At 38.6% G+C, this 13,901-nt stretch overlaps 1 protein-coding gene and 1 pseudogene across 1 annotated transcript; one reads left to right on the plus strand and one right to left on the minus strand.

Moving 5' to 3' along the window:
* Positions 1–5,627: 5,627 nt before the first annotated feature.
* On the minus strand, positions 5,628–6,074 carry LOC124085261 (large ribosomal subunit protein uL14-like; annotated as a pseudogene).
* Positions 6,075–8,130: 2,056 nt separating this feature from the next.
* Positions 8,131–9,066, plus strand: LOC124085179 (olfactory receptor 8B8). The gene has a single exon (XM_046432717.1). It carries the CDS (start codon positions 8,131–8,133, stop codon positions 9,064–9,066), a length of 936 nt encoding a protein of 311 aa, XP_046288673.1.
* Positions 9,067–13,901: the final 4,835 nt, after the last annotated feature.

A 13,901-nucleotide genomic window follows, 5' to 3' on the forward strand; every position in this document is an offset into this window, starting at 1 on the left:
ATAGATGTATCTCTGGATTTGTCAATTTTTGAATATGAGCTATTGAACGTATTTACATTTCTCTCTAATGAACTTAGTAAATATTAATGAGGAATATATGCATTCATCATTGTGTTAAATATTGGATGTGTAAGTTAAACAGTATTTGAACATACGATTGACTTGCCTCTAATATAATTGAGAATGAGGTAATTTCCTGAGCTTCCCAACATAAAGGAAAGACAAATGTTTAAGAAGAAGGAAATGCTAGCCTGATTTGATCAATATAGAAAGTACATATGAATCAATATGAATCAAATTATCAAAATTTGCCCCTAAATATGTACAATTATTATACACCAATAAAAAACTATAATATTCCATATATTTAAAAGAAAGTAAAGGGCAGAATTTGACCAAGTGGATTTAAAGAGATACAAGGGAATAAGGGCCTTGTAATGCTTTATTAATTAAACACTTTGATAGTGGGCATTCTTGACAATCATTTATGCTGGGTGTTAGTGTCTCTGCTTAAAGGCAGTATTGCCCAGACCCAAATGGTGTCACCTTACTCAGTGTGTGATGGCATTAGAACCCAGGTTAGTTGGCTGCAGAGTTGCCAGGGCCACCACCTTTGCCTTTTCTGAAACAATTTCTATGAGTTTCCTTTTCCTCTTTTGTTAACTATGGATGATTGTAAATTTCCATCCTTAACCCTTGGCTTATGGTTTCTCTGATCACCTCTATTATATGATTTCTTAATATATGTCTTGATATTTCCAAGCTCTGATCTCACACTGACAACTTAAAAAAATGTCAAGTTAAAAAATTTTAAAGCTTTTTAAATTGGCTTAATATTTGTACTCATTTATGGGGTACATTATGATAATTTGATATATGCATACAATGTGTAATGATCAAATTAGGATAATTTGCATTTCTCTCTCCTCAAAAAGTATCATTTGTATGTGTTCGGATCATGCTGACAGCTTTTTACTGACCATTTTCTCTTAGATGCACTTTGAGGATCTGGCAGTTGGGTCTAAACTCTTTTTATTTAAACTCCTTACTGCCCTTTTTTCTAGGTCTCGGGATTGATGTTTTAGTATCTGTTGACCCTTAGTTTCTCCGCTCTATTCTTCCCTCTGATCATTAATCTAGCAGATCCTATGACTCTTCCACTACTGTAACCAATGCCTAGGACCTGAAGAGCCCAGGTTGTCTTAAAAAAAACAAATTTGATTCCTTCTATTCAAGGAAGTGTTCTTGTGCAGAGAATAATATCCACTTAATAGGGTTTTTGTGACAATTACCTATGTGTAAAGCACTTAACATAGTTCCTGGTGTGTGGTCAGCATTGCAGAGTATAACATATTAATGGCAGTATTAGTATTCTTAAATCCAGTTTATGTATTTTTAAGTACGATAAATTTGTACTTTGTATAGATTACTAATCTTGTATAAATTATGTAAGTAAAACTTCCAAAACAGTGCTTGGTATGTAAGTATTTAATATGTTAATTACTCCCCAACATAGAACTCCAAGCTCCCATCCAATTCTAGGATTCTATTTTACACACATGCATTGATTATACCCAGATTGGTGTATTTTTGAGTCAGATACTTAATAAAAGTTAATCTAGATTTAGTATGATGCAGAATGAATAACTTGTGATATATGCCTTCTTGTGCACTGTTTTAGTCAGCTTTTTGACTGCTGTGACTAAAATATCTGACCAGAACAATTTTAAAAGAGGAAAAGTTTATTTGAGGGCTCTCAGTTTCAGACATCTTAGTCCATAGCAGGCCGGCTCCATTCCTCTGTGGCTTGAGGTGAAGTAGAACATCATGGTGGAAGAGAGTGGCAGAGGGAAGCAGTTCACATGGAGATCAGAAAGCAGAAAGAGAGGTCTCCACTTGTCAGATACAAATATATACCCACAAACCATGCCCCAATTCCCATCTCCTCCAGCCACACCCCACCACTTCAGTTACCACTCAGTTAATCCCTAACAGGGGATTAATTCACTGAGAGGGTTAAGATGCTTACAACCCAATCATTTCTCCTCTGAACTTTCTTGCATTGTTTTACATGTGAGCTTTAGGGGGACACCACATCTAACCCATAAAATGCACCAATGATGGCCATTTCAAATGAATACATTTGAGTTGCTGTCTTTTGTCTCTATTCAGTTTTGATGAGCTCTGAATGAAACTTGTGACTGGCATTCTCTGCTGTGTAGGGATGGTTGGGGCCCTTGGGGCCAAACTCATGAAGTCTGAGGGATAATACACAAGACATTATATTGCCTTTACCTGTCACAAATGCGACAACACAAATACAGTGTAATTAAAAAAAGAGAAAAAAGTAGGAATAAATAAAACAAAGAAGCACCATAGAGAAATTCAAGTTTTGGAAAGAGGGCAGTTTTGCAACAAAAGGAACGGAGTTAAGAATAGTTCTTCCTACACTGCTTCCTGCTTGGGCTTCATCTGCTCCGTAGGGAACATGACTTTAGTGAAGCCCCAGTTGAGAGGATTTTGAGACATAGTTCCCATGGCAACAGGATCTAAAGTGACATAAATCCAGAAGCACTTTTCTTGGTTGTTCTATCATCCCAACAAGAATCCTCTAAGGCTGCTGGAGAAAAGTCAGCTTCTTTTAATGAAGCCTGAGTCTTCTTTGCTTTCTGTGCTCCAAGGAACCCCTTTCCTGTGGTGCTCATTTCAGATTGATAATTAATGAAATATTTTCTTTAATTGTGTGTTGATTGTAGTGGGACTGAGACCAGGGATTGGGATTTATCACCGAGGCAGTGGCAAATTTCTAAGTGTAAATTTACACTTGAGACCTCTTGCTACTGAACAGCACCTCAAATATAAATATATTCCACGTGTGGGGGAATAGCAAACTCTGGTGTATATGCAAATGTCACTCAACTCTCATACACAACAGCGCGCGCCAAGCACACACACACGAAAAATGTAGGGTTATAATTAACTTGCCAGGTGAAGAACAATCGGCTGTCAAAATGACTCTTATAAGCCCAGTACGTTATGACTCCTTATCCTGACCAAAATGTACCTCTCATCAACTGAGTGCTATATGAAATGTCATTATTAGAGACTATAATTTTTGCTAAAGATTTTATCTTCATTTAAAAAAATGCCTGGCAGAGGGTATGCATGGACCACATGTCCATGAATTTGTGAGGTTCTTTCAGAGAATGGAAGGTAGAACATTTGGGAAGAATGTTTGGCAAAGAGGAATTTTTAGAGATAAGAAATGGGTATACACCATACACACACAGGACTAGAGGCTGTAAGGAAAACCTCACCTGACTTCAAAATTTGGTTTTTTGAATATGGTATGGTGTAATAGAACATGAATATTTGAAAAATAGGAAATTGGTGGTGGGGCAGGAAGCAGGGATAGAGTAAAATAGTCAAGGACCCTGAGACTGTCTGTGGATTCAGCTACGTGGGAGAAACTGGCCTAAATTGAAGTTTGGAAGAAGAAAGCATTGTTTCAAAGTTCCTTTGACATTTGTCCCAGATCTTCACCCAATAAGTCCTTCTTTTGCTTCTTTCAGTCTCATTTAACACAATTTTTTTCTTCTCCCAGTTCCTCCCTAAATTAAATACATTTTACATTTGTCTTATGTATATTTTTGATAACATTTACCAAGTCTCTTCCACATGGCATCGTCTCTGCTAGGTTCTTCTAGTCCCTCGATTTAATCTGACCCTCACAATAGACCAGTGTGTTCTCACCGTTAACCCCATTTTGCAGATGAGGATGTTGAGAATCAGAGATTGTTGAACATATTGTGAGCTGCTGTGAGCCAGGTTTTACATTTGGTTCTGAAGATGTGAAAGTGAATAAACCTAGTTGTCATCTGTCATAGTTCAAGGAGGAATCCAGACGTCCCAGACAGTAAGAGGTCATGAGGAGCTGGAGCTGGCCTAAGGACCAAGTGCCACAGAGTTTTTGATTTTGATTCATCCCTTTAGGGTGTGAGCTGATAGCAACTTGAAATTCTACGCCTCTGGCAATTTGGTAGGGCATGCTCGGAACACAAAAATTCTTTGTACTGTGGAATTTCAGGTTCTTGCTGAATTTAGTGATTCATATTTTAGTTTTCTGACCTGGAATCAAGAGCTTTGAGTGAGACTGTTTTTTTCCCCAGTAAAGTAAGGAACATTTTGTTCAGACCTGCTCCAAATATTGTTTTAAGAATACCTCAGTTGGGGTTTCCACAAAAATTCCTGTTGGAGACAAGGACTTAAGTGTCAGTAGCTTATATTTAGAAGGGATCCTAGGGAGAAGAACGGGTGAAACAGGGAAGGAGAGAAAATCAATGTGTCACGTGTTCTTGCTTAATGAGAAATTTAGGGTCAGTTCCTCTGAGGACCTTCGAGATACTACAAAGTATGAACCACTAGAAATACAGATGAGGGGAAAATTTACTTTCTGGCTCCCAGGATTGTTGTCTCCTTCACACTTCCAGGTTTGCACATGCATTTTAATGGCTGAGCTAATTCTCATATATATTTCTCATTGTGGCCGCAGAGAAGTCCTAGGGCAGAAAGCAGGTGATAAGAGGTTACAGTTAAGATAAGTATAATAAGTGTGTTCTGTTTGGCTATACTTAGATGCAGCTTGTTCCCATAGTTACAATGGAAACCCCAAAGATAGGGTGAGTAATATAAAAGGAGGCATAAAAGATGTCTAATGCAGAGAGCTGGGTGATGGGACCTGAACTCAGGCCTGGTAAAAATGTTTAGAGTATGAGCCAAGGGACCACAGCCACATGGCAGACCCAGAATTATGTGATTTATAACATGCTGAAAAGCTTAGAAAGAACTTTGGTTGTATTTTCCTGGTACTTGTTCTGAAAGTCCATCTATGTCCCTTATATTGCTGGAGCTCTTAGTTAAGACATCATGTCTAAATTATAACTAAATATAGCACCAGGGGAGGGGTACTCTTGCATTAAATCATTGATACATGATAGTCCATTAGATTAACTGGTCTCCTTAAGCACAACTCTCACTACATCACTCTTACGTTCAATATAGTCACATTGCATACTTGTTTCTTATCATAGCATTCAAATCTTTCCCCAGTATGGTCCTGGAGTACTGTTCCAGGCCTGATGCTCAACTGTGGCCCTTAATTCCATGCTGTGTTTCAAAAAAAGTAAAGGCCAGGTAAGCTTTTTCCAAGACAATGTAACCGGAGAGGTGGGAGGTCCATGTTTAGAATAGTTTAGAATATAACTATACCACCAAACAGTTCTACAACTGGTGTGGCCCCAATTTTCCTGTTGAAAAATAAAGGGTGAAAGGATTAGATAGTGAATCCTAGACTGGTTGCATATCCAGATCACCTGGGGAAAATTTAGGTGAGAAATGTAGATTATAAAGTTCCAACCCTGGAGATTCTAATTTATTGTTTGCATTGAGGCAGCAAACAATTGACTTCTCCTCCTCCTCCTCCTCCTCCTCTTCCTTCTCCTCATCCTCCTCCTCCTCCTCCTCCTCCTCCTCCTCCTCCTCCTCCTCCTCCTCCTCCTCCTCCATCTTCTTCTTTGGAGGAAACACTTTTTAATAGGTATTACTATTTTTATAAACATGCTGAAGGATCATGCAATGCTGCCTGCACTGGAAGCAATTATGGGCCATAAGTCTGCATACTCCTTTGCAACTGGTCTTGTGATGGCAGAATCTTGATCTCACCTTTATTGTTTACTATAACCCATGAATTCTCTTCAAAATAAAGAAATACTCCATCTTTTTTTTGGTATGACTTTTGTTGTTGAATTACCACTGCTATATGCACCTTCTTTCTGAGCTCTGGTTTGTCCTTCTTGACTGTGGCCATCATCATGTCACCCACACCAGCAGCAGGAAGTCTGTTCATCTGTCCCTTGATTCCCTTCACAGGGATGATATACAGATTCCCTTCACAGGGATTATATACAGATTTTTGCTCCTGTGTTGTCAGCATAATTGATAAGGGATCCAACCAGAAAACCCAAGGAAATCCAGAATTCTGCACCAGAGGATCCATCAAGTCCTCGCTTCAACATCTTGAACACTGGAAAAGGACAGAAAGGCCAATTGACCTCTAATAAAAATTTAATTATCTAATTCAGTTGTACAACCAGGATTAGATGATTTTTTTAACATTGCTCCAAATCCAAGAATGAGAGTTAACTGTCATTAAGCTCAAGCAAGGCTCCCAGATCCTGTGGCATTGAGGATATAAATTTTGTCATAATAGAGGGAAAAGGAAAAGAGCCAAGTGTGAAAAACAAAAAGACAAATGTCCTGCTGTCCCCTGAGCCTCATTATGAGGGTCCTGGAAGATGGAAGGAGCAAGGATGAATAATTTGGGCCATCAGAGAGAATTCTGAGAATTTATCAATTTTGAAAAAAAACTATTTTCAGCAGATGGGAGTTGTTCTTTAATATTAAGCTCAAATTCCAAGAGGAGATGTTTTATCCTTTGCAGTGGTATTGGACAATTTATGTGATGAATTGAAAAAATAAGTGGTATGTTGAACACTCTTCTCTGAACTTGCAGAGCATTTTATTTTTAAGTTTTTTTTGGATCTTATTGTATTCTTTCACATTTTTAGTTAGTTGTTATGCATTTTTCAAGACATTGTTAGAGCTTTGAAGGCAAAGACTCTATGTTATGTGTCCCATTATCTCCCAATGGGAGAGAGTAAAAACAATTGTAAAGAACACCAGGTTTTTGAGTAAGATGAGCCTACGTTTAATAGGACCTTAATAATTTAACATCTGGGAAATCACTTACTCTCTAAAATGGAGATGATAAAACCCAGCTCATAGGATTTAAGAGAGAATTAAAACGAAACATTGCATGAACAATGATATTGGATCCTGGTGTGCTGATGTCAGTATAAAACTATAAGTTGAAAACAGTGTTTGGTACATTAAGTGCTCAATGAATCCTAAATTATTATTTTCTGCACAATAATTTGCATATTACTAGATGCTAACTGAACAAATATTTTATGCATCCAAAAGCTCATTCAAATATTATCAAGGGTATAAGCAAAAATTCCCTGTTATTCAAGTTAATAACTAGGACTTTGATCCCAGGGGAACCTCCAATTTTCTACACCTCCTCAGGTCCCCAGGACTTCAAACCCAGAATAAAACTGCTGTCTCTTTGCAAGCTGGAGAAGAGGCTCTGGGCAAAGCTTTGTACAGATATCCCTTTCCCTAGCTCAGGAAAAGTTCTGAGGCAGCCAGGGAAGCTCTGTCACTCCAGTTAGGAGAGGGCTGGAGGGTTGCTCTGTCCTTCACCTGTGTTAGCACTGAAACCATTAACCATATGAACAACCGAGGATTAGAGTTGGATTAAAAGATACATCACTTGTCTAAAGGTGCACCCTCCCACCCCCAGTCTGAGGGAGGGTGAATGGCTGAATCTGGGTGAATGGTTTGAACTTTTCCTAAGTCCCCAGTTTTGGTTCCTGAGGTTGTATAGAGATCCACCTCACCCTTCTGTTTCGTCCAGGATGACTATGAGGCAGATGGAACTCCTCCTATCCAGGCAGATAGGCTGGCTCTAGACTCTGAGAGGACTTCTCAAAGATTGGCTTGCTTTTGTAAACTTCAGAAGAAACTAGAGTTAGAAAGACACAACAAAAGGATAAAATTAAAGATCAGCTGCTCCTAGAGGTCCTTCCCAGCAGCACCTGCTCTTACATGGGGGCAAGTGAGTCTTCCAGGGATGCTCCAGAGGCAGAATCTTTGAGGGCAATGAGAACAGCCCCATGGAAAGACCCCTCTGGTGAGGCTCAAAATCTCTGGGTGCATCCACACATTCACACATCCATCCACTGATGATTTATTAATCTTGGAAAAAAAAAACTATTCTCAACAAGAGGGAGATGTTCTTTAATGTTAAGCTCAAATTCCAAGATAAGTTGTTTTATCCTTTGCATTGCTTTTGTGCAATTTATATAATGAACTGAAAAATAAGTGGTATGTTCTCAAGAATGGGGGAGGTGACTGGGAGGTCAACAGTGTTCTCTCTGTCTTTCTCTCTGTCTGTCTCTCTCTCACACTGACTCTTTTCCCTTGTCTTCACAGAATGCTTTTATTGCAATGGTACCTGAGAACTCCTCCTCTGTGACAGAGTTCATCCTTGCAGGCTTAACAGACCAGCCAGGACTTCACATCCCCCTCTTCTTTCTGTTTCTAGGTTTCTACGTGGTCACTGTGGTGGGGAACCTTGGCTTGATAACGCTGATTGGGTTGAATTCTCACCTGCACACCCCCATGTATTTCTTCCTCTTCAACTTATCTCTCATAGACTTCTGCTATTCCACTGTTATCACCCCCAAAATGCTGATGAGTTTTGTCTCAAAGAAGAACATCATCTCCTATTCTGGGTGCATGACTCAGCTCTTTTTCTTTCTTTTCTTTGTGGTTTCTGAATCCTTCATCCTGTCAGCAATGGCGTATGACCGCTATGTTGCCATCTGTAACCCCCTGGTGTACATGGTCACCATGTCCCCCCAGGTGTGTCTCCTTCTTTTGTTGGGTGTCTATGTGATGGGGTTTGCTGGGGCCATGGCCCATACAGCATGCATGCTGAGGCTGAACTTCTGTGCCAACAATCTTGTCAACCACTACATGTGCGACATCCTTCCCCTCCTCGAGCGCTCTTGCACCAGCACCCGTGTGAACGAGCTGGTGGTCTTTATTGTTGTGGGCATTGACATTGGTGTGCCCACAGTCACCATCTTCATCTCTTATGCCCTCATCCTTTCTAGCATCTTCCGCATTCGCTCCACTGAGGGCAGATCCAAAGCCTTTAGCACCTGCAGCTCCCACATAATTGCAGTTTCCTTGTTTTTTGGATCAGGGGCTTTTATGTATCTCAAGCCCTCTTCTCTTTTGCCTATGAATCAGGGGAAAGTGTCCTCCTTGTTCTACACCATCGTGGTGCCCATGCTCAATCCAATAATCTATAGCTTGAGGAATAAGGATGTCAAAGTTGCTTTGAAGAAAACCTTGAACAAAAATTCATTTTCCTAAGAAAGGGGCAATGCTTGGGTCAGAAACACTTTTACTCTGATATATGATTCAGGTTCCATGGAAGAAATTTTAACTCATTCTCAAATGGGTTCATTTTTCCCATTTGAGGGGTTTTTTAATTTATAAAATTCCTAAACTATAGGATGCCCAGATTTAGAATAGATACAGGCTTATGTATCCCACCTTGAGGTCAGTATCTCAGCAGAGCAGTGACTAGAACACAGGCTCTTTATTCCAATCCCATGGCTTTCCATTGTCATCTGCGTTCCTCCTCCTTCCATGAGAGATTTTATTTCAGATATGAGCTAGTCTAGGATGATAAAATCTGGTTCTGTCTACAAAAATTTCATGCAATTTTTAAGGGATAATTTTAAAAAGCACATTTTTTTTTTTTGCAAGAAGGTAGGAGGTATAAGATTTTGTTGAGAGTCTTGGCTAAATGACCATAGACTTTTTTGAAGCATTTTGGAGATTGCAGGGAAGTGTGTTAGGATCAGCAAGTATGGTACTACCTGGGACGGTGATGTGGAACTTCAGGGACTTGAACTTTCAGGGATTGGGTAATGACACTAGATGGAATAACTTAGAGAAAATGTCAAGTTTTTTTGAGGAAAGAATTTAGAAATTATTTTTCACATTGTGAAATTCAAATTGTGTTTTGAAAGCCAGAGTGAAGAAATCTACCTCTCAGGGTGGTCAGCTCAGGATCTGAAGAATACTTTAAAACTGTAGAGCAGTTATGTTACAAGTTGGTAATCAGGTTACCCCCAGACAGCAGCCAGTCAGGAGAAGAAATATCCACTGAAAGTTACTGATGTGGATTGTAACAGAGTCTTGTGGGCTATTTTATGTGTACTTTTGTAGATCAGTTTTTCTGCTTGTTGGCACCTCCGTGCAAGTCATAGAATGAATTCCCTAATGGCCTCCCTTTCCTACTAGTTTCTTTTTACGTTAGGTGAATGACAGCCTTGGCAACAGAAATCAGAGAACAGGAGGAGAGTGATAATGGTGATATTCAATTTCAGGACTGTAGCTAGGCTACAGTGGCAGCAACTGAATGCCACATTTCCTATTGGGCTACAGTAACCGCTCCTTCCCTGGCTTCTTCATGCCAAGGGGTCCTAATGTCTGCTTGTTATTGCTAGCCTGGGTTGCTTAACCATCCCTTTGTGGTTTCTTGCAACTTCCATTTCCAGGTAAACAGTTCCCTCATTATATTTCTTGATCACTTTACGTGGATCATGTATTTTCTGCTGGAACTCTGATACCGCCCCCCCCCACCCCCGCCCTGAAAAGGATGAAAGCACTAATGGTACCATGTAAAGAGAGGTAGAGTTATCTTTTTGTTTAAAAAATTTTCTATATATGTATTATATATTATTTTGAAGTAATGATATGTGAGATTCTGTGAAAATGCTTGATTTAGGAGACTGTCTTAGAAAAATTCTGTTCTATTAGAAAAAAAATGAAGTTTGGATGGAAGTATAGTTTTGTACTTTGGGAAGGTGCAGAATAATAAAAATGAATTCTAAAGAATGAGAATGGTAGAATTCAGATGACTAAGACAGGGAGAGAGGCAGAGCAGCATAGAGATTCAGAAAAAGCAGAGAGGCTAGGGAATTGGAGTGTAGAATCAAGTTAGAATCTTAGCTTTTACTCAACAGCTGTGCAATTTTAAATAAGTTGCTTGATGTCTCTAAGCATCATTAATTTTTAATTTTTTTTCAGAGTTATTAAGATAATTTAATGTTAGGCACACAGTAAATTTATTTTCATCTCTCTTAGATAGTCTTCCTTCTAATATCAAAGCTTGCACTAATTTATTGTGTGACCTTGGGAAAATTGCTGTATCTTTCTGGGCCCATGCTTGTTTATATGAAAGATGCTGTTCTACCAGGTTACTTTTACATTCTGTTTATAATGTATATCCTTTTATACGCTGATAAGATATAATACATATTTACTGTATCCTGAATATTCCTTTCAAAATCCATGTGTTGAAATTGATAGTGTTAGGAGATGGAACCTTTGGCCCTTTGCCTCTCCCCCCATGTAAGGACAGAGAGAATGTGCTGTGTGTCAGAAGAAAGTGGGATACCAAATCTGTTGACATCTTGATCTTGGACTTCCCAGCACCCAGAACTGTGAGAAATAAATTCATGTTGTTCATAAATCACTCAGTGTATGCCCTTTTGTTGCTGTTGTTTTTGTTTACAGTAGCCCTAACAGACTAAGAAAATGGTTATAGTATTTAAGAACATTACCAAAAAAAAAAAAAAAAATAGCCAGGGAAAGGATGTCTCCTATTCTGCTGGTTTCCTGGTCCTCTGTTCCTCTCTGTGGTCCATCACTGCTGCTCACCAGTTGTCTATTTTTACAGTCACTGCATGGGGCAATCCTGTGTGTGCTTGTACATTAATGCACGTGACATGTCCCTTGTTTTTCAAAGTCATGGAAATCTGATATAAACTGTATCTACTGATTAAAATTTATTAGAAGTGGTAGGAGTTAGGGTTGTTACTAAGATGAATAAGTGAATAAAAAGGAAAAAAAGATGGGTATGAAGGGTTTTGGTTATTAAAAAAAGAGGGAGGGGGTTGTGGCTCAGTGGTAGAGTGCTCGCCTAGCAAGCGTGAGGCCCTGGGTTCTATCCTCAGCACGACATAAAAATAAATAAAATAAAGGTATTGTGTCCAACTACAACTAAAAATAAATATTTAAAAAAATAAAAAAAGAGGGAGAGGAAAAGGGATTCTGTGAAGACAAGGGAGCCTTAGATCTAGCTGAAAAGTGTGTACCACCAGAAGGACAAGCTTGCAGAAAGAATTTCTTTTATTTCTCATCTCTGACTCAATTTTCATATTTGCCTAAAACTCCATCTTATGGATGAATTCTATGATAGTAACAATTTTCTACTACTTCAATTAGATTATTTCCATTTTACAAATTATAATTAATGCTTGTTTAACAAATTTAGTAATTTCCCCCCTACTTAGGATATATTCTCAGACAGAGAATTATTGAATTACCCAAGGTTTTAAGATTTTATTGCAAAATATTGTCTTGCAAATTTATTTCATTTATTGCCCTCACTAGCAGAATACACATATTTGGATCATCTCTGGAACAGATTCTGTACTAGTAAGATTCCCACTGATTGGAACTTACTGCTTTTCACTTTGATGGTTGTATTGTTTATATTCTATTGTCTTCTTTTTAAATCATTTTCTCTCTCTTCTTTTTAAAATTTTTAATTATTTTTTTAAATTTATATATGACAGTGAAATGCATTACGATTCTTTTTTTCTTGGTGTCTATTTTTTTTTTTACTTTTTAAAAATTTATATATGACAGCAGAATTATAATTCTTATTACAATTCTTATTACATATATAGAGCACAATTTTTCATATCTCTGGTTGTATACACAGTATATTCACACCAATTTGTGTCTCCATACCTGTACTTTGGATAATAATGATCATTACATTCCACCATCATTAATAACCCCATGCTCTCTCCCAACCCCTCCAACCCTTCTGCCCTATCTAGAGTTCGTCTATTCCTCCCATGCTCCCTCTCCCTATCCCAGTATGAATCAGCCTCCTTGTATCAAAGAAAACATTATGAAGACAAACAACAAGTGTTGGCAAGGATGTGGGGAAAAAATTACACTCATACATTGCTGGTAGGACTGCAAATTGGTGCAGCCAATATGGAAAGCAGTATGGAGATTTCTAGGAAAATTGGGAATGGAATCACCATTTGACCCAGCTATCCCTCTTCTCCGTCTATACCCAAAGGACTTAAAAACAGCATACTACAGGGACACAGCCACATCAATGTTTATAGCAGTACAATTCACAATAGCTTAACTGTGGAACCACCCTAGATGCCCTTCAATAGATAAATGGATTAAAAAAAATGTGGCATATATACACAATGGACAATTACTCATCAATAAAAGAGAGTAAAATCATGGCATTTGCAGGTAAATGGATGGAGTTAGAGAAGATAATGCTAAGTGAAGTTAGCCAATCCCAAAAAATCAAATGCCGAATATTTTCTCTCTCTCCTTTATTTCATCGACTGTTTGTGGTATCTGGATGATCTAAAAAAAGAAAAAAAAGAACAAAAGGATTAAAACTGAAAATATTTTCTTCCTTACTGTTTTAGTCAGTTTATTGTAACCTGACAAGAATAATGTTACAGTTTTAGAGATCTCCGTCCACAGATGGCCCACTCCATTGCTCTGAGCCAGAGGTGAAACAGAACATCATGGTAGAAGGGTATGTGGAGAAAAATAGATCAGGACATGGCACCAGGAAGTGGAGCGGGGAGGGAGGAAACACACTCTGCTCAAAAAGAAGAAAATATAAAACCTAAAGGCAAGCCCCCAGTGATCTATCTTCTCCAGTCACAGTCTATCCGCCTAAGGTACACCACCCGGTTAATCCACCTGATGGGATTAATGCAAGATTAGGTTAAGGCTCTCATAACCCAATCCTTCACCTCTGAACTTTCTTGCATTGTCTAACATGTGAGCACTGTAGGGGACACCTCACATCTAAACCACATCACTCATTTTTCCTTCATTATATACTCTGTGCAAATAGAGTCCCTAATGTGTATTTGATAAATCAATCAGTCCTAGCACACTGCCTGGCACTTTTAGGGTGGGAGTTTGACAAATATTTATTGGATAAAAGGATGGGGTGTTTAGCAGTTTTAGAATGTGGGGTACTAAAGGGGCTTCTTGTTCTCATTCTCCTGGCAGCACATTTTCCTCTTCCAGTCCCTAGATGGATATATGTTTACACTAATGTTGTCACCTTG

The sequence above is a fragment of the Marmota monax genome, unplaced genomic scaffold, assembly GCF_021218885.2.
Source record: "Marmota monax isolate L192 unplaced genomic scaffold, Marmota_monax_Labrador192_F-V1.1 WCK01_AAM20220418_F8-fsc00062, whole genome shotgun sequence".
In the NCBI taxonomy this organism is placed as follows: domain Eukaryota; kingdom Metazoa; phylum Chordata; class Mammalia; order Rodentia; family Sciuridae; genus Marmota; species Marmota monax.